At 42.9% G+C, this 20200-nt stretch overlaps 1 protein-coding gene across 2 annotated transcripts in view; it reads left to right on the top strand.

Annotated features, from left to right (window-relative positions):
- LOC122550504 (FERM, ARHGEF and pleckstrin domain-containing protein 1-like) overlaps positions 1 to 20200 on the top strand; it is a 317640-nt gene that overhangs the window by 268019 nt on the left and 29421 nt on the right. For both annotated transcript variants that reach the window (XM_043691327.2, XM_043691326.2), the window contains exons 18-23: positions 335 to 572; positions 4908 to 5038; positions 9168 to 9236; positions 10689 to 10778; positions 15529 to 15611; positions 19302 to 19420. In XM_043691327.2, coding sequence (XP_043547262.1) covers positions 335 to 572; positions 4908 to 5038; positions 9168 to 9236; positions 10689 to 10778; positions 15529 to 15611; positions 19302 to 19420 — 730 coding nt within the window. The remainder of the gene's footprint in view (positions 1 to 334; positions 573 to 4907; positions 5039 to 9167; positions 9237 to 10688; positions 10779 to 15528; positions 15612 to 19301; positions 19421 to 20200) is intronic.

The following is a 20200-nucleotide window of genomic DNA, read 5'->3' as shown; positions in this document are numbered from 1 at the left end:
CTTTAGGGAAGGAAATCTGCTGTCTTTACCTGGTCTGGCCTACATGTGACTCCAGACCCACTGAAACGTGGTTGACTCTTAACTGCCTTTTTGAACAACTAGGGACAGACAATAAATGCTGGCCCAGCCAGCAATGCCCACACGCCATGAATGAATAATGAAAATAAAATCGAGGTTCCCCCCAAGTTGTGGAACTGTGAGCACTGGCAGGGGAAATGTTTCCAGTACAGGAAACCGAGCCATCCATGATGACAGAGGGCTATTTATTGCAGTTTTCCATAACATACTTTGTTCGTTTTCCATAACATACTTTGTTAATTTCCTATCTTTGCAGCAATTTTCAGTCCATCTGCAGAAGCACGGGGAGATTCTGATGGAGCTGGAAAAAGCTATTCGCAACTCCAGGAGGCTGGAAGCAGTGTGCCGGGAGTTTGAGCAACAGAAAGTCTGCTACCTTCCCCTCAACATATTTTTCCTGAGGCCCCTGCACCGGCTGATGCATTACAAGCAGATCCTGGAGAGGCTGTGCAAACACTACCCGCCCACTCACGTGGATTTCCGAGATTCACGAGGTACGGACGGGAATCCGAGCACATAATGGTTCGCAGCACGTTCAATGATTCTTAGACTGTGGCACACTGCTAAAGCAATCCAGAGGGACCCCTCCGCACACACGCACACCACTCGATTCCTGGAGCCCTGCACCTTCAGTTCCATGAAGTGGCCATCCAATTTTGTTTTGAAATCGTTAATTATCGCTGAACCTTTTGGGATTGAATCCCAGTTCATTAGCATTCATTACATCCAAAGCTTCTTCCTCTTGTCCCCCCTGAATAACATAGAACAGTACTGCACGGGAACAGGCCCTTCGGCCCACCTTGTCTGTGCCGACCATGATGCCATTGTAAATCAATCCCATCTGCTGCACATGGTCTGTATCCTTCTGTTCTGTGCCTTTCATGTGACTGTCTAAATGCCTCTTAAACTTTGCTAATGTATCTGCTTCTACAACCCCCATTGGCTGCATGTTCCAGTCACCTACTATTATCTGTGTAAAAAAACACTGTCGCCCCTCAAACTCCAAGGCTCTGGTGAAAACAATCCAAGTTTATCCAACCTCTCCTCATAGCTAATACATTCCAATCGAGGCAACACCCTCGTAAGCCTCTTTTGCATCCTTGCCAAAGCCTCCAAATCTTTCCCATTGTGTAGTGACCAGAACTGCACACAATACTTCAAATGTGGCATAACTCAAGTTTTATACAGTTGCAATGTAACTTGCCAACTTTTCTACTCAGTGCCCTGATTAATGTAGGTAAGCATGCTATGCCTTCATTACTACCTTAGTTACTGTGTTGCCATTTTCAGGGAACCATGGACTTGCACCCTAAGATCCCTCTGTATATCAATGCTCCTAAGGGTCTGCCATTTACTTTATACTGGCCTCTTGCATTTGACTCTGAAAATTCACCACCTTACACTTGTCTAGATTAAATTCCACCTGCCATTTCCCCGCCCAACTTTCCAACTGATCTAAATCCTGCTGTGTCATTTGACACCCTTCCTCACTATCCACAACTCCGCCAATTTATGTGTCATCTGGAAACTTACAAATCAGACCACCTAAATTTTCATCCAAATCATTTATATAAATTACGAGCAACACAGGTCTCAAAACTGATCCATATGAACAAAGGAACAACATTGGCTATTCTCTAGTCTTTTGGGATTGCCTGTAGCCAAAGAAGATACAATGATCTCTGTCATGACCACAGCAATCTCCTCCATTGCCTTTTTCAGTATCCTGGGATAGGTACCATCAGGCCCTAGGAACCTTAAGGTTTTTCAAGATACAAAACACCACCACCTTCTTAATAACAACATGGCCTAGAATATCAACTTGCCCCTCCCTAATCTTATCATCATCCATGTCCTTCTGCATAGTGAATACTGACATGAAGTACTTATAAAGGACCTCAGCCACATCCTCTAGCTCCAAGCACAAAATCCCTCCTCTGTCCTTGAGTGGGCCCACTCTTTCCCTAGCTACACTCTTGTTCTTAATATACATATAAAATGCTGTGGGATTCTCCTTAATCCTACGTGTCAAGGGTATGTCATGGTTCCTTTTAGCCCTCCTCATTCCTTGTTTTAGCAACTCAGAGAAGCTTCACTCAGTTGATTCATGGATTTTCAATGAGGTCACAGTCATAGAGATGTACAACATGGAAACAGGCCCTTCGGTCCAACACATCAATGCCAACCAGATATCCTAGCCTAATCTAGTCCCATTTGCCAGTGCTTGGCCCATATCCCTTTCAAATCTTCCTATCCATATGTGAGTAGTTTGCGGAAAGGTTAGACCAGTTGTGTCCATTTAAGTTTAGAAGAATGGAGATGATCTGATTGAAATGAGAAGATTTTAAGGGGATTTCACAGAGTAGATGCTGATTAATGTTGCTTTTTGGGGCAGGAGTGAGAACTAGTGGAAGTAATTTAAAAATAAGGAGTCCGCCAGTTATGAGGGAGATGAGAATTGTCTTTTCTTGCAACGTCGTACGTCTGTGGCGTTCTGCTCCGCAGAGGATGGTGGAGGAATTGAATATTTTTGAGGTAGATTCTTGACCAACAAGGGACGCTGATCTCCTCCACCTAATTCATATGTTAACCCAGTCTCATTTTAATTATAGTTATGGCCAGATTGGCAGCGAGACAGGTTGCTTTCAAGATGAACATGCACTTTGAAAGGTTTGTCTTGATACAACCAGTGATGGGGTCAGTCCGATGCTGTACAACAGGAAAGGAAGAATTAATGCAGAGAGATAAGTCATCCTTGGTTAAATTGGGAATCTGGCTTCAAATCAGCAATCATGCTGACAGTTTGAATTATTTAGAAGCAAATGCTGATTATCCAGAGGTGGGTGATTAATTTTACAAGAACAGAATAATTATAGTGAGCGCAGCATCATTATTCAGAATAAGCAGAGGGAAGTAAATTTAATCCACTGACATCACATGGTGGAGCTGGGGATATGATGCAGAGGTTGAATTTAATGATGCTGCCCGTTTATTACTATACACAGGGGAAGCTCTGTGGAAGACAGCAGAATTTTGAGGCCTGAAAAATTGTAAGTCAACAATTAGTTTGTTTAGAAGTGTCTAAATAGCAGTGGATGTGATATAATTACCAAGCTTCACAGCGCATTCTCAACAAATCGGTTCAAATAAATCCGAGAACCTATTTAAGAATCATGGGGTAGAATTTCCCAATTGTACAAAAAATATGCTGGAAATGGCAGGGGTGTGATTCAATCTAAATTATTCATTAAAATAAATCTGTATATTACAAATATAAAACCTTCCAAAGACCAGTCCATTTGGGCAGCAGAATAAAATATAATTCTTTCCATTAAGGACTTTCCTTGGTGCATTTGAGAGTGGGAACAGTTTTATTAATACTGCTTGAAATGGGTTGTATTTCCAAAAACAAAATAGTTTCAGTGAATCAATTGATTTAAAATCACTGAAAATAACTTTAACCACTGTACTGAGCCATTTAATACTCTTATTGGTGTACACAAAATGGTTTTTGATGTAACTGAATCATTGCTAGCCTACTTCGCTGAGCTTAATTTTATGGTGTTGCCCCTCCCTATCTCTGTAATCTCCATCAGCTCTGCATTTCTCCAGTTGTGACCTTTTATGAATCCCCAGTTGTTATTGTTCACCTGTGGCAGCCATGCTGTCAGCTACCAAGATCCTATGCTCTGTTACTCTCACTACTGCTGTACCCCTCTCTCCTACTTTAAGTCAACAATCCTTAATGCTAAAGGCTGTAATTGTATTTGTATGGTAACAGTGCAAGAATAATCATTACCTCTCAACAATGAATAAATTCTCAAGTATTATTCTGTTCACTTTCGGTGCTGGGTATGAGGAACAACTCATGTGACCTGCTGCAAGGTCACACAAAACTGGCAAACACACTTGTCAATGGTCAAGAAATACAGTACAGACATATGAATTTTTTAAAAATTAGATTGTTTCTCCGGTTAGAAGGATTGATGCTGCAAAGAGCAAAAAGCCTGCCTTTTAACACCTCAGAATGCTGAAAAATGTTTTTTTGCATCAAAGATATAAGCAGTGGCCCATTGGGTCATGGTTGATGTGAAAGAAGCAAATGTCTATTATCTTGAAGAGAATAATCACTGAGTGGTAAAGGACCTGAGTGTTGTTGAGAAAGATTCTGTGGACACTTTTCACACTGGCACTCTCACGTTGCAAGAAAGCCATATTTGAGAGGGGGCAGCAGTCTTAAAAATAGTACTAAGAGCCTATTTGTAATTGGGCTTGCATTGTGCCTCACTTGTGTTTACTAGAAGCTGCGTGTTTTCATGCACAGGAACATGACCCCTGCAGGGAAAAAAAATGCATCTTTGTTGAATTGACCAGAAGCATGGAGAAACGGTAGTTCCCTGGTGTTTTCGCCATGGTAACGCCTTAATCAATTAGAGTTGACTTGCCAATCAATCTGCAGCGTTTTCTCTTGCAGCATACATTGGTGCTTCCTTTGATATTTGCCATTCTTGTCTCCATCCTGATGAGTGGAAGACAAAAAGCTTCAACAGAATATCTTTTTTTTCAGTAATTGTCAAGATTAGGAGTTCTTCCTTGTGTCCAGGCAAAAAAATTCCTCAACCAACATTACAAAAACATATCGTCAGGTCACTGTCATGTTGCTATTTATGGAAACTTGCTGTGTGCCGTTTAACTTTTGTATTTTATACTTTACAGTGGTGACTACACTGCAGTAGCACTTCACGGGCTGTCAAGCAGGTTTGGATTGATATTGAGATTAATGTAAGGTGCTACAGAAATGCAAGTCTTTCTTCTTCTTTCCCTTCTAGCTGCGTTAGCAGAAGTAGCAGAAATGGTAGCTCAACTCCATGGTACAATGATCAAAATGGAGAACTTTCAGAAGCTTGTTGAACTGAAGCGGGACTTGATTGGGATTGACAATCTGGTTATTCCTGGCAGGGTACGTTCTCATTTATTAAATTGCCTTTTTTTAAAAAATGTGTTGTTTAAAATATCATTGCAACACGTATCAAATTTCTCTCTCCATCGAGTGAAGGTATTGATTCACCCTGATCTACCACTCTCCTGGCACTTTCCAAGACTTTGCCTAAATGTTTGTCACCTTGCCTCCTTTTAACCCTCTGCCCTGGCCTCTTGAACCTGACCCCCCAAATCCCGACCAACAATCCCCCTCCCTACCCCCCGTCCCTTTGTCACAACCCTCAACCAAACCCATCTTTCCTTGTTTCCGAGTTTTCCCCTGAGGAATAGGAGGCCGCTCAGCCCATTGAATCTGTTCCATCATTTAATTCCGTCCTGGCTGACCTGCATCCTAATTCCATCCACCCACCTTGGTTCCACATCTGCCTGAACCAACAGAATCTGTCCATTTCAATTATGACATTTCCGACACCAGCACCAGCACCTTTTTAATGGGAGAAAGTCCCAGCTCTCCATTCCCCTGGCTGTGAGGAAGTCCTCCCTGACGTCACACTGAATGGCCCCTGGTTCTAATCCACACCCCCCACCGACCCAACCTCCACTCCCGGCACCTTCCCTTGCAACCGCAGGAGGTGCAACACTTGCGCCCACACCTCCCCCCTCACTTCTCTCCAAGGCCCCAAAGGAAACTTCCATATCCGCCACACATTCACCTGCACCTCCACCCACATCATCTACTGCATCCGCTGCAGCCGGTGTGGCCTCCTCTATATTGGGGAGACAGGCCGCCTACTTGCGGAGCGATTCAGAGAGCACCTCTGGGCCACCCGGACGAACCAACCCAACCACCCTGTAGCACAGCATTTCAACTCCCCCTCCCACTCCACCGAGGATATGCAGGTCATTGGACTCATCCACCGCCAAACCACAACAACGCGACGGTCGGAGGAGGAGCATCTTATCTTCCGACTGGGAACCCTCCAACCACAGGGGATGAACTTGGACTTCACCAGTTTCTTCATCCCCCCTCCCCCCACCTTGTCTCAGCCGAATCCCTCCAGCCCGGCACCGCCTTCCTGACCTGCAGTCTTCTTCTTGACCTCTCCGCCTCCATCCTACTCCGACCTATCACCCTCACCTTGACCTCTTTCCGCCTATCACATTTCCAACGCCCCTCCTCCAAGTCCCTCCTCCCTACCTTTTATCTTCTCCTGCTGAACACTCTCTGCTCATTCCTGAAGAAGGGCCCGACGTGCCCGAAACGTCGAATCTCCTGTTCCCTGGATGCTGCCTGACCTGCTGTGCTGTTCCAGCAATAAAGTTTCAACTTTGATCTCCAGCATCTGCAGACCTCACTTTCTCCTCCTAAATGTTTGTCTGTTAAGGTCAAACTTAATCACGGAGCATCAGTGGATGAGACCAAAGCCCCGGGCTACCCATGAGGGAAAAAAAACCTCAAACTGGCGATGAGTTAAATTATGAGGACATGATGCACATACCAGTTTTTGAGATGTAATTGAGATACTAAAAGAATTGATAGAAAGAAACTATTTCCTCTGCTGAAGGGAATCCAAAACAAAGAGGGAAGATTAGAACCAGGGGCCATTCAGTGTGACGTCAGGGAGGACTTCCTCACAGCCAGGGGAATGGAGAGCTGGGACTTTCTCCCATCAAAAAGGTGCTGGTGCTGGTGTCGGAAATGTCATAATTGAAATGGACAGATTCTGTTGGTTCAGGCAGATGTGGAATCAAGGTGGGTGGATGGAATTAGGATGCAGGTCAGCCAGGACGGAATTAAATGATGGAACAGATTCAATGGGCTGAGCGGCCTCCTATTCCTCAGGGGAAAACTCGGAAACAAGGAAAGATGGGTTTGGTTGAGGGTTGTGACAAAGGGACGGGGGGTAGGGAGGGGGATTGTTGGTCGGGATTTGGGGGGTCAGGTTCAAGAGGCCAGGGCAGAGGGTTAAAAGGAGGCAAGGTGACCTTGGAGAACTGATGAACCCAGGGGGATCCCCAACAGCAATTCTTCCTATGCCCATGGTCTGACTGCAGTCCATGCAACTAAACCTGCCAGGCTACTTGCGTGGCAAGGACCACCTCCTGTCATTAGTAAAGTAACAACGGCAGAGGGATGAGCAAGGTTGGTCAGGCTGTATGACACTCTCACTGCCCTCTGGACAGATTAGGGCTGGGAAGCAATGTGACAGAAATCCATTTGGTGGATTCCAACAGCAGTAGAGTGGGTTATGCAGACCTTGGTGTGGTTAGGTGTCAGACTCTGTTTGGTTTCTCTCAGTGAGATGAATGTTGCTGCAATGAGACACAGGTTTCTGAAGATTCAGCCACAATATTCAATCTGACATTGGGCACTATAGAAATGCAAATTCATGTTGTCTTCCCCAAACGATGCTTAATGTTTGGTAACATGACCCACTATAAAACCTAGGCATAGCAAAATGAAGAAGCAAATGCCATTCATTCAATTGTAGCATTCTGTGTCACAGGTGACGAATTTTTGTTTAGATTTTCAGCCCTTTCACTGTGGCTTCCCTGATCAGTTTCAATAAATTGGGCTGGTGTACTCTGTGTAAATCCAGACTACGCTGTCAACTGTGACTGACTGTACAAACTTTAGGATTGGCGTACAGAAGTATGGAAGTTAGTTTTTGTTTATTCATTCATGGAATGTGGGTGCCATTTATTAGCCATTCCTAATTGGCCAGAGAGCAGTTAGAAGACATATAGTCATACAGCGTGGATACAGGCCCTTTGGACCAACCAGTCCACACTGACTATGTTCCCAAATTAAACTAGTCTTACCACCCTGCGCTTGGCTCTTATCCCTCCAAACCTTTCCTATTCAAGTCAAACATGTTGGTGGAGTCACATGGAGGTCAGACCAGGTCAGGGTGGCAGTTTCCTTCCCTGAAGGACATTAGGGAACCAGATGAGATTTTCAGACAATTAACAATAACAAACACGTGACTCTTAAGTACAGATTTTTGAATTGAAATTCTACTATGGCAAGATTCGAACTGGGTCCCCAAAACATAACCTGAGTGTTTGGATTAATAGTCTAGCAACTGTACCATTAGGCCATCGCGTAATTAGTTAGCTAAGCGTAGATTACATCTTTCATGGATATGTCTTTAGTTTCACTAGTGAGCCCCTCAGCATTCAGTAGGGAAAAGAAAATGACCAGCATGTCACCAGAGAGCAGGGAATACAACAATCAGGAGAGACTGAACAGGCTAAGGCTGCTTCATACTCTGTATGGGAGGAGGCTGAGGAGATAACTTGCTAAACTTCCTTAATGTCATGGAAGTTTTTAACAAAGTGAGATAGAAAGGTGTTTCCACTTGTTACTGAATCCAGAATATGAGGTCAGAAATAAAAGAGAGTCATGAATAAGGCAAGCAACATCTTTAACTTTATGAAATATTTCAAAGGTGCAACATATAATGTTGGGGGGCCATTGAGGAAAGTATTGAAACATTCAAGAGAAGAGGTAACAAAGGAGCTATTTTAGCAACAGCGAAACAAGGATGAGTGGTGTTACAGAGATGGAGCAGATGTTTAGGAATTAAAAATGCTGTGTGTTAAACGTGCTACTTATATGCAAGTTGCTGTAACAAACTGTGACAAAACAAAGACCAAGCAGGAGTAGGGAGAGGTGGTGGTTGTTAATATTTTTGATATATCTCTGAACAATGAAGAGAAGACACAATTTGTCACTTCTATAAGAGTTTTAAAATATCTTTCCAATCACAAAGCATGATCATATGGTTACAGTTTAGCTTCTTGGATATTTTGTGGCTTATTGTTTTAATTTTTCAGACTCCTCACCCAGGCTTGATTTAAACAAATGAAGTGAGTATAGATCTGTTCCCAGGATCTCATAATCGAACAAAGGACAATTGAATACCACCATGGTGAGGTAGAGCTGAGTATAATCAATGTGCACTGACCTGTTTTCAGTTTGCTGTCGCTGAGGGGGGAGTGTGTACGTGAGAACCAGGAGAGATCTAAGGACAGATGAGATTAGGAGCCAACTCTTTCATTCCACATTTGTTCATGCCTTTCTGCTTGCTTTTTTTCTACTATAACTTATTTGATGATATTTATTCTCTCTGTGTTTGATAAAGGAGTTCATTAGACAAGGATGTCTCAGCAAATTATCTGCAAAGGGATTGCAGCAGCGAATGTTCTTCTTGGTAAGTGATTCAGCATTATTTGTGATTACATTATCTGCTGGACTCATTAAAACTGCAATGAAATTATGGACCTTCAGTTTTTTTTAGCAGATCCTTTGATTCTTCACCGTTCTCGCGAATGAGGAAAAGTCAGAGGTGGCAGCTTTTGAATGAGATGTTGAACAAAGGCCCCATCAGCTTTCTGAAGCAGATGTAGAAAATCTCACAGCTACAGTTTCATACAGGAGCAGACTTCTAGCTAATATTTAGCCCTCATCCAATACCATTTCAATTATCTGGTCATTACCACACTTCTGTTTGTAGGAGCTTCCTCTGTTCAGGTTTAATTTTCTGGCTGTAAGGTCCTCTCGGACATCCTGAAAGAAAGTCTTACAGTTATACAGCAGGTTACAGGACACAAGACATCTCAGAGTGTTTTACTGCTAGCAATTTAGTATGTTTTGAAATGTAGTCAAACACAGCAGCTAATTTACAAAGGTGCGTACACACCATCAGCAATTGTAATAATAATCAAATAATCTGCTTTGAGTTCTGCTGATTGAAGCATGACTATCCCAGATCTAACCCTCCGAGTCACATCCATCGTCTTCTTTCCCACCAATCCGCTCCACACTTTCTACCGACCTATCACCATCACCTCCTACCTTCACCCATCTATCTTGCACCTCGTCGCACCCCTCCCATTTATCTCTCAGCTCCCCCCACCGTCCTGAAGAAGGGTCCTACGCGAAACATTGACTCTCCTGCTCCTCAGATGCTGCCTGATCTGGTGTGCTTTTTCTAGCACCACACTTTATCAACTCCGACTCTCCAGCATCTGCAGTCCTCACTTTCTCCTCGGGATGAATATTGCCCAGGACACCAGGGATAACATCGCTGCGAAATAATGTTACAAGTTAGGAGCAAATTACTACAGATGCTGGAATCTACTGAAAACAAAACAATGCTGGAAATCACAGCAGGTCAGGACTCTGATGGCGAGTCATCTAGGCTCAAAACGTTGGTTTGCTCTCTCTCCATGGATGCTGCCTGACCCACTGCAATCTCCAGCATTTTTTGTTTTCAGTAATGTTGTGGGATCTTTTGTGCCCATTTGAGAGGGCAGATGGGGCTTAATGTCACATTTAAAAACCGAAGCACTGGACAGGACAAATTAAACCCTGCTGAATATATTGATATTAAACTTCACACAATAAAAAACAACCTTGCATTTACATAGTGACAGCACTGTCTCAGTACTGCCTTGATGTTTCAGCTCAAGTCCTGATATATGTCTTGAACTTTGTGACTCAGAGCCTCATGCGCTATCCACTGAGCCACTACTGTCACTCTGTGAGCTGCTTTTGATATGAAGTTTAAAATCAATGTGTTGCGGAGAATTGACTTTTCAAATGAAATACTTGCTGTTCATTAAGAAAATGTTCTTTTTTCCTCCTCCCCACAATGCTACAGTTCAATGATATTCTCTTGTACACAAGTAGAGGACTAACTGCATCCAATCAGTTCAAAGTTCATGGACAGATTCCACTGTACGGTATGACTGTAAGTATTGCATTTTATATCAATTGAAGAATAATCTGACGACATTGCATTACAAAGCGACCCTTATATTTAATTCCTGTAATTGTAGCTTATAAGTTCATCCAGCGAATAAGACAACCTGATTTCTCTGCCTCAAGTAGCAGGGTTTTGCATTTACTCATTGTGTAAGTCAACACCTTCCCAAGCCTGTACAGCCACAGCATGCTATGTTTGTGTTAGTAGTCAACCATGACACTTTTCCCCACAAATGCACATTTAATTTGCTAGTATCTTAGAAATGGGTCCAGGTGATAGAGCAGGCAACATGTTATGTTGCACCAATATATGGGAGTTTAAAGCTTGCCTACTCTTTGCAGTAGTAACACACAAGATTTTAGAATGGCCATGGACCATACTTGCAGCATATAAGTTAGTCTCTGATTTTAGAGGGATTGTTTGAGGCTGTAAGTGTCCACTTATACAGGGACATCTACAGTAGCTGAACCAAAGAAATTTCAAAAGCCCTGATTTTCATTGCTGGACCATTGGTGGCTGTATCTTCAGTTGTCTGAGCCCTACATTCAGGAATTTCCACTGGAAACTTCACCATTAAGATGCTCCTTAAATCCTACACCTTTGGCCAAGTTAATATCTCTTAACATAGAATACTGCAAGTCCGGAAATCAGAAATAAAAGCAGAAAACGCTGGAAAAGCTCGGGATCTGTGGAAAGAAATGTAGAGTTAACATTTCAAGTCCGGAGATGCATTATGGTACCAGTGTTCCGAAGAAGAGTCACATTGGAATTGAAGTGTTAATTTTGTTTCTATTTCTCTTTCTAATTGGAAAAATGTTATGAAACTTGAAAGGGTTCAAAGACTTACAAGGATGTTGCCAGGGTTGGAGGATTTGAGCTACAGGGAGAGGCTGAATAGGCTGGGGCTGTTTTCCCAGGAGCGTTAGAGGCTGAGGGGTGACCTTTTTGAGATTTATAAAATCATGACAGGCATGGATAGGATAAATAGAAAAAGTCATTTTCCCTGGGGTGAGGGATTCCAGAACTACAGGGCATAGGCTTAGGGTGAGAGGGGAAAAATTTAAAAGGGACCTCGGGGGCAAATATTCACGCAGAGGGTGGTGTGTGTATGAATAGGAAGGGTTTAGAGGAATATGGGCCAAGTGCTGGCAAATGGGACTCGATTAGGGTAGGATATATTGTCGGCATGGTCGGGTTTGACTGAAGGGTCTGTTTTCATGCTGTATATCTCTATCAATCTATCCATCTTCACAAATGCTACCAGACCTTCTGAGTTTCTCCAGCAATCTCTGTCTTTGATTCCAATATCTCCTTATGTGACTCTGTGTCAAATGTTTGATCAAGCTCTCCTGTGAAAAGCCTGGGGATGCTTTATGGCGTCAAAGGTTCTATATAAATAAAAGTTGTTGCATTTAAAAAAAATATTATTTTATGGGATAAGGGTGTCACTAGGACAACATTCTCCTGTAACTTTTGATCCCTTACTAATCAAGATCCTATCCATCTCTGTCTTAAATACACTGAATGATTTGGCCTCCAAAGCCCTCTGCGGCAATGAGTTCTACAGATTCACCACCCTCTGGCTGAAGAAATACTTCCTCATTTCAGTTCTAAAGGATTGTCCCCTTCACTCTGAGGCTGTGCCCTTGGGTCCTACTCTCTCCTACTAGTGGAAACATTTTCTCCACGCCCACTCTGTCCAGACCTCTCATATTCTGTAAGGTTCAATGATATCCCTCCTCATCCTTCTAAACTCCATCAAGTACAGACCCAGAGTCCTCACCCCTCACCCACTCCTCATAAGACAAGCCCTTCATCCCTGAGATCATTCTTGTAAATAGTCTATATCTCTATACTTCCTACAAAAGTGCATACTATTGCAATTTCTCACTTTGTATTCTATCTGCCACTCCTTTGCCCACTCTTCGAACCTGTCCAAGTCCTTCTGCAGCCTCCCAGCTTTATCAATATTAATTTGCCCTTCCACCTATCTTGCTGTCATCGGCAAACAGAAACAACGCCCTCAGTTGCTTCAACCAGATATTTAATGCATAATGTGAATATTCCTGGCATCAACACTGACCCCTGTAGAACGTCAGTAGTCACCAGTTGCCTCATCCTCCCCTTAGTATGTTTCTTCTTCCTTGGGACTAATGTCTGCTGTACCTCTTAAATTACTTCCAGAAACTCCTGTCATTATTGCTTAACCATCTTCCCTGTTAGGCTCCCCTTCCAACCAACTCTGGCCAGCTCCTCTCTCATGTCGATGTCATTACCTTTCCTCAATTGGAATACCGTTACATCTTCTCCCTCTCAAATCTCAGGGTGAATTCTATCATACTTTGGTCTCTGTCCCCTCAGGGTTCCTTCACCTTAAGCTCCTCAAATCTGCCTCATTACACATCACCAGTGGACTCAACCACAAGCTGCTCCAAAAAATATATCATCTTGTAGATAATCCACAAATTACTTTTCTATGGATTCGCTACCAACCTGATTATCCCATTCCACCTGTACATTGAAGTCCCCACAATTATTGTCATAGTTTCTTTCTTACATGCCTTTTCTGTCTCTTGATTTATTTTCTACCCCACATCCCAACTAGTGCTAGGAGACTTGTACATAACACCATTTAGGATCTTTTAACCTTTGTGGTTCCTCAACTCTACCCATTCAGATTCAGAGCTCTCTGACTCAATATTAATTCTTGCTATCAATTTAATTTTTTTTCTTACTAACAGACAATTGCATAATTCCTTAATTAACTCAAGATAACTATGGTGAAGAGTAGCATCCACTTAACCAGGAGAAAAACTTTAGAAAGACAAGTGAGAACATTCCTGCTTTCAGAATACGCAGATATTCAATAAGAGAAGCAGTCTGCAGCACTTGTGGAAGGATGGTGTGGTGGCTCAGTGGTTAGCACTGCTGCCTCATAGCACCAGGGACCCAAGTTCAATTCCAGCTTTGGGTGACTATTTGTGTGGAGTTTGCACGTTCTCCCTGTGTCTGTGTGGGTTTTCTCTGGATGTTCTGATTTAGACAAGCAGATTAGGTGGATTGGTCATGCTAAATTGTCCATGGATGTGCAGATTAAGTGGATTAGCCATGGGGAATGCAGGGTTACAGGGACAGGGTGGGGCATCTGAGTGGGATGCTATTTGGAGGGTTAGTGTGGGCTTGATGGGCCACATGGTCTGCTCCCATACTGTAGGGATTCTACGATTCTCAATAATCAAAGTTTCTGTCTTGAGAGTTAAGCCCATGTTTCCTCTCCCTCTCTCATAAATAGCTGAAGTTCAGATGATGTACACAGTGTGATGATTTTTAATTTTCAAAGCCTTTTGTTTTGGCATTCCTGAAATGCTACCCTCCCCTCTGGACACCAGCTCAATTGGAATCATTTATGGTCCAGAGATGCACAACAGGATCCCAGAGGATTCCTGTCACAGAGAGAAGTTAGAAGTTATATTACACTGATACAAAAGCTTGGTTTAGGTTAGACCTGAAGCACTGTGCTCTCTCAATCCCATAATCCATATTTTTCTAGCATACAATTAATGTCTTAGCAGAAGGAACAAGGTGTACTTCAACTTCACTGATAATTATATTCTTCCTGTGTACAGGAGATAGGATGCAAAGAGGAGAATCTCTGGATATTTTTCTTGGTTATTGATTTAAAAGTCATTTACATTCTTACACAGCACATGGAACGTATGGCACAAAAACAGATCATTTAGCCCAACTGGTCACTGCTGCTTTTAATGTTCCACACAAGCCTTCTCACAACCCCTCCTCTTCAGTTCCTATCTTTCTGTTCCTTTCTCCTTCACGTATTTATCTATCTTCACCTTAATATACATCTATACTATTCACCTCAATGAGTTCCATGTAGTTATTTTTATTCACTCATGGGATGTGGGTGTGGCTAGCTGGGTCAGCACTTACTGTCCAAACCTTGAGATGTAGTTACATGTTCCAAATTCTCACTATCCTCAGCATAAAAAGAATCTCGTGAATTTCCTGTTGGATTAATTAATGAGTATGCTGTTTCTGCTCTCTGCCTCAAATGGATTGAGTCCTCTAGGCTGACCCATTCCTTTTTGGAAGTCCCATCACAAAACCAGGCAGAAATATTAGCATGTACTGCATTCCTCAGTATAACTGCCTAAGGCAGCGTCTTGCTGGAAACTAAAAGCAGGCAAGCAATTACTTCATCCAAACATGCTGCCCAGCCCTCAGGGTGGGACAGTGGCTCAGTGGTTAACACTGCTGCCTCACAGCGCCAGGGACCCAGGTTAGACTCCAGCCTTGGGTTGGAGTTTTGTATGTTCTCCCCATGGCTTTCAATTGCTGATCATATTTACTGAGTTTAAATTCCCACCAGCTTTCTTGATGGGATTTAAATGCATGTTTTCTCTGGGTGCTCTAGTTTCCTCCCACAGTCTAAAGATGTTCAAGTTAAATTGCCCCAGAGTATCCAGGGATATGCAGGCTAGATGGATTAGCCATGGAAAATGTAGGGTTATGGTGGGGGAGCTGGGTCTGGATGGGATGCTGTTTGGAGAGTCGATGAACCGAATGGCCTCTTTCTGCACTGTAGTGATTCTGTCTGCTCAGTTCCCTTTTTGTTCTGCTTTCCTATTCTCCCGGCTACACTTTTTAATTCTTGTTAGATTTCTTTGCGTTTTGATATGACTCGATTGTAATGTTTTTAACCTTTTTGCCTCTTTAGATTGAGGAAAGCGAGGATGAGTGGTCACTCCCTCACTGTTTCACTCTCAATGGACAACGCCAGTCCATCGTCGTAGCAGCGAGGTACAACTCAAATTCAACTTCCTTAGACTTTTGCCTTATTAAGATGAAGTGGTGTGTGAACCATGTGTGCAAACATGGTTACTGAATCATTGACAAACTGTTGGACAAATAGACTTTGTAACATTTGAACGAATGATAATTCATGTGATGGAAAAAGATTGATTTGCCTATCTAACCCAAACCTTCCCAAACCTGGCAGAGTCATAGAAATATAGATTGGGTACAGCATGAGGCAGCTAACTGGCCTCCCATAACTGTATGGTGTACCCTGTTATTAGACAGCATTTGCTGTTATGCTTTAAACCACTTATAGCATAAGTGTCCCAGAGTCAGATAAACTTGTTTTTCATCAAAGTCTGCTAGGTTTAGATATGCCATTCATTAAATGTAATTCTAGTTGAGGCTGTACATATACATGTATTGTTTGGCCGGTGACCAATCTGATTGATTGTTACCTGAGCAATGTTGTTTCTTAGACTTGTTTTTCATTATGTAATGAGAATGTAAGATCAGACTAGAAAGATTGAAAGCTTCATGGTTGTTGCAGCTGTAAGTTCAACTTCCTGGAACCGATGAGCTGTCACCTTAAGGTGACCCCATTCCAATCCTCTTTATTCATCTGAAAAAATTATCAATGATTCTGTGCAAATGGCAGTTGGAGTCAGAGTGTGTGTGAGGCAGGTTCAAATGAAACAGTAAATCACACTACAGAACAAGCTCAGTTATCCAAACATCAATTATCCGAATTTCAGATTATCCAAGCAAGATCTCAAGGTCCTGTAAAAATGTTATCCGTTATCCAAACAACCGGTTATCCATACAAAATACTTGCCACCTGTCTTGTTCGGATAATCAAGATTGTTTTGTGCAGAGAAAACAGAATCATAGCACATTGGAAGCAGAAGAAGTCTGTTTAGCTCCTTGAATCTCCCTCTGGACCATTCAGAGAGATGCTAGCTGATCTGCAGTGTACCATTATGTACCAACATTTGCTCCATACCCCCTAATACCTTCAGGTAACACAAATTTATCGGACTCCATTTAGAATTAACAATGGATCTGCAATTAATTGCCTTTTTCAGAACTGAGTTCCAAACTTCTAACACGATTCTGTCAATAGAAGTGTATGCTAATTTCAATTTGAAAGATTTGCCTCAAATTTTTAGTCTACGCCCTCCTGGACCTCGACTCCCCAATTAATGGAAATAGTTTTTTCTCTATTTACTGTGTTAAATCCACTCAATATTCTGAAAACTTAAATCAAATAGTCCCTTACCTTCTCAATTATGTGGGACACTGCTTTAATTCGAGGAATCACCCCTTGTTAATTTAACCTTTGAATCCTTGTGATCATTCTATTAAATTTATGTAGCAGCTTGCCAGAATTATGTAGGAAGTCTATTTAAAAATTAATTAATAAAAAACTTGGGTGTGATAGTGGCAGTGTATTCAAGACCATGATACACATCACGTTTACGTGCCCCATGAAGTATAACTTCACAGGTATTTATATCAGGATTCCACTTAAATTCTTTTTTTCAGTGAGCGTCTCATTACAACTGTTTTTAATCAACCTGTTCAGATATGTGATCACACACCTTTGGGTAAGGTGGGACTTGAACATGAACCTTCTGGCCTGAGGTTAGGGACACTACTACTGCACCACAAGTCCACAGTGATATCTGGCCAATGGCCGTTCACCAGTATGTTCTTAACCTCAATTGATGCAATTAACAATCTTGACTTGGATCTCACAAAGCTGTAAAAATGCTTGCCAAGCTAAACATCCCACCTATCTCTCTAAGTTTCATAGAATTGTTAAGTGTGGAAACAGGCCATTTGGGGCCACATAGACTCTCCAAAGAGCATCCCACCCAGAATCACCCCCCACCCCACCCCCAGCTCTAACCCTGTAACCCTGCATTTCTCATGGCTAATCTATGTAACCTGCATATCCTTGGACGTTTTGGGCTATTTAGCATGGCCAGGCAATCTTACCTGCGCACCTTGGGAGGAAACCCACGCAGACACAGGGAGAATGTACAAACTCCACACAAACAGTCACCCAAGGGTAGAATTGAACCTGGGACCCTGACACAGGGAGGTAGCAATGCTAACCACTGAGTCACCACGCGGCTCACTTGTTTCCTCACCTCTTTTCCTCAAAGTAGTAACTTCTGCAGAGTTACAGTCCTACAGGTACTAAAGAAATTCCTTTAAATTTTTGTAGGTGGCCATTTACACAGGTGAACCTAGACAACCCTTTTTTGCCCAAAGGGGAAGCCATCCTGCTGAGTGGGATAGTAGCTCAGTGGTTAGCAGTGCTGCCTCACAGTACCAGGGACCCGAGTTCGATTCCAATCTCGGTGACCTTCTGTGTGGAATTTGCACATTATCCCCATGTCTGTGTGGGTTTCCTCCCACAGCCCAAGGGTGTGCAGGTTAGATATATTTCGCTCCCCACCCCTGTCTGCGTTTTGCAGAGACCAATCCTTCCATGCCTCCCTTATTCGGTCCATGCCACACCTGGCACCTTCTCTTGCCACTGCAAGAGGTGTAAAACCTGTGCCCACACTTCCCCCCTCACCTTCATCCAAGGTCTCAAAGGGTCTTTTCACATCTGGCAGAGATTTTCCTGCACATCCATCCACCTTATCGACTGTGTCCATTGTTCTCGATGTGGTCTCCTCTACATTGGGGAGACAGGATGTCAATTCGCAGAGCCTTTCAGGGAACATCTCTGGGACACACGCACCAAACACTCCTACCAGTCTGTGGCTGACCACTTCAACTCCCCTTCCCACTTCCCCAAGGATATGCAACCCTGGGCCTCCTCCACCACCAAAACAAAGTCACCCGCCAATTGGACGAAGAACACCTCATCTTCCACCTTGGAACCCTCCAACCACTTGGCATCAACATCAACTTCACTAGTTTCCAAATCTCCCCTCCCCCCACTTAATCCCAGATCCAACCCTCCAACTCAGCACCACCCTCTTGACCTGTCCTACCTGTCCATCCAGGTTCCCACCTATCCACTCCACCCTCCCCACCAACCTATCACAACTAGCCCCCACCTACATCCAACTATAACCTTCCCAGCTCCCCCTTCCGTCTTTATCTCTCAGCCCCCTTCCCCTCCACATTCCTGATGAGGGGCTTATGCCCGATACATCAATTCTCCTGCTCCTTGGATGCTGCCTGACCTACTGTGCTTTTCCAGTGCCAACTTTTCGTGACTCTGACATTCCAACATCTGCAATCCTCACTTTCTCCTACATCCAAATTGCCCGTAGTGTCCAGGGATGTGCAGGCTGGGTGGACTAGCCATGGGAAATGCACGATTCAGGGATGGGTTAGGTGGGTTGGGTCTGGGTGAGATGCTGTTTGGCGGGTCAGTGTGGATTCAATGGGCCAAATGGCCTGATTCCACATTGTACGGATTCTATGATCTATGTCAAGCTCCATGATTGCTAATTATAATGATGCTAAGTAGATATACCTTAAATAGTAATGGTTAGTTTCAATATAGCAAAGTTCCAAAATCCTGACTTGAGAAGTTGGACAGGAGGTGTAAACATTTCTTATGTTAGGAAGCAATGTTATATTCTAAACTGTGCATGTTTGCAGGGACCAGAGTTGTTGCTTGCTCCCAATTTGAATGAAATCTCATGTTTTTTCTCCCCTCAGTGCCCAGGTAGAGATGGACAAATGGATTGAGGATTTACAGATGGCTGTGGATCTTGCTCAACAATGCAATGGGTCAACCAGTGAACTAATGACTCCCAGTCCTAGTGATGGACCCAACAGTAAGTGAATTCCTCGCAGAATCAGATTCTTAAGCTTGGCTAGTATTCCTTCTTTGATTTACAGAGTTAACTCCTCTGGATCTGCCATCAAATCCATTACCTGCTACAGGAAGTCCCCCAGTCCAACTGGGGCTGGAGTATACCAACCAAGTGCTCAAGTGTGTGCTTGCACTTGGCACTACTTCAGGAGAATGGAAACATTTTAATACGTTCAGCAACACAATCTGATTTTTCACTCTGAACAAGCCCATGCTTTTCATTGAATGTCACTAAAAATCTACAATAACTTAATAGCCCCCGTTATTGAATTTGTGATTTTGGAATCTCAGGGTTTTTTTTAAGAGGCACATAAACCAGTACAATAATCATAGTGCCTGAAGGCATAAAATAATAAACTAATCTCAGGATGAGAAATAAAACAGGGGGCTATTAAGTGAAAAACTTGGGTATTGCTTTTATTTAAAAATGTTATTTTTAAAAAATGTAATGAGTTACTTTTGTCCTTCAGCTATTGCAGTTAATTAGTTTTGCATCTATAACAACAAAACTGTTGACTGGCTTCTTAGTAGAATAACGAACACTTGAGAAAATGATCCCAAACCCGGATGGGGACACAGAAAATAGGAGCAGGAGTGGACCACTTGCCTGGTCTGCCAACGCATATGATCATGACTGATCATCCAATTCAGTACCTTGTTCCCATTTTCGACCCATAACCTTTGATCTCTTTAAACCGAAGAAATATGTCTTGTCTCCTCCTTGAAAACATTCACTGTTTTG

The sequence above is a fragment of the Chiloscyllium plagiosum genome, unplaced genomic scaffold (assembly GCF_037043375.1).
Source record: "Chiloscyllium plagiosum isolate Xiang-an unplaced genomic scaffold, Cpla_swu_hap1 HiC_scaffold_6, whole genome shotgun sequence".
Lineage (NCBI taxonomy): Eukaryota > Metazoa > Chordata > Chondrichthyes > Orectolobiformes > Hemiscylliidae > Chiloscyllium > Chiloscyllium plagiosum.
Note: the sequence above shows the minus strand (reverse complement) of the source record. Positions and strands in the feature narration are given on the sequence as shown.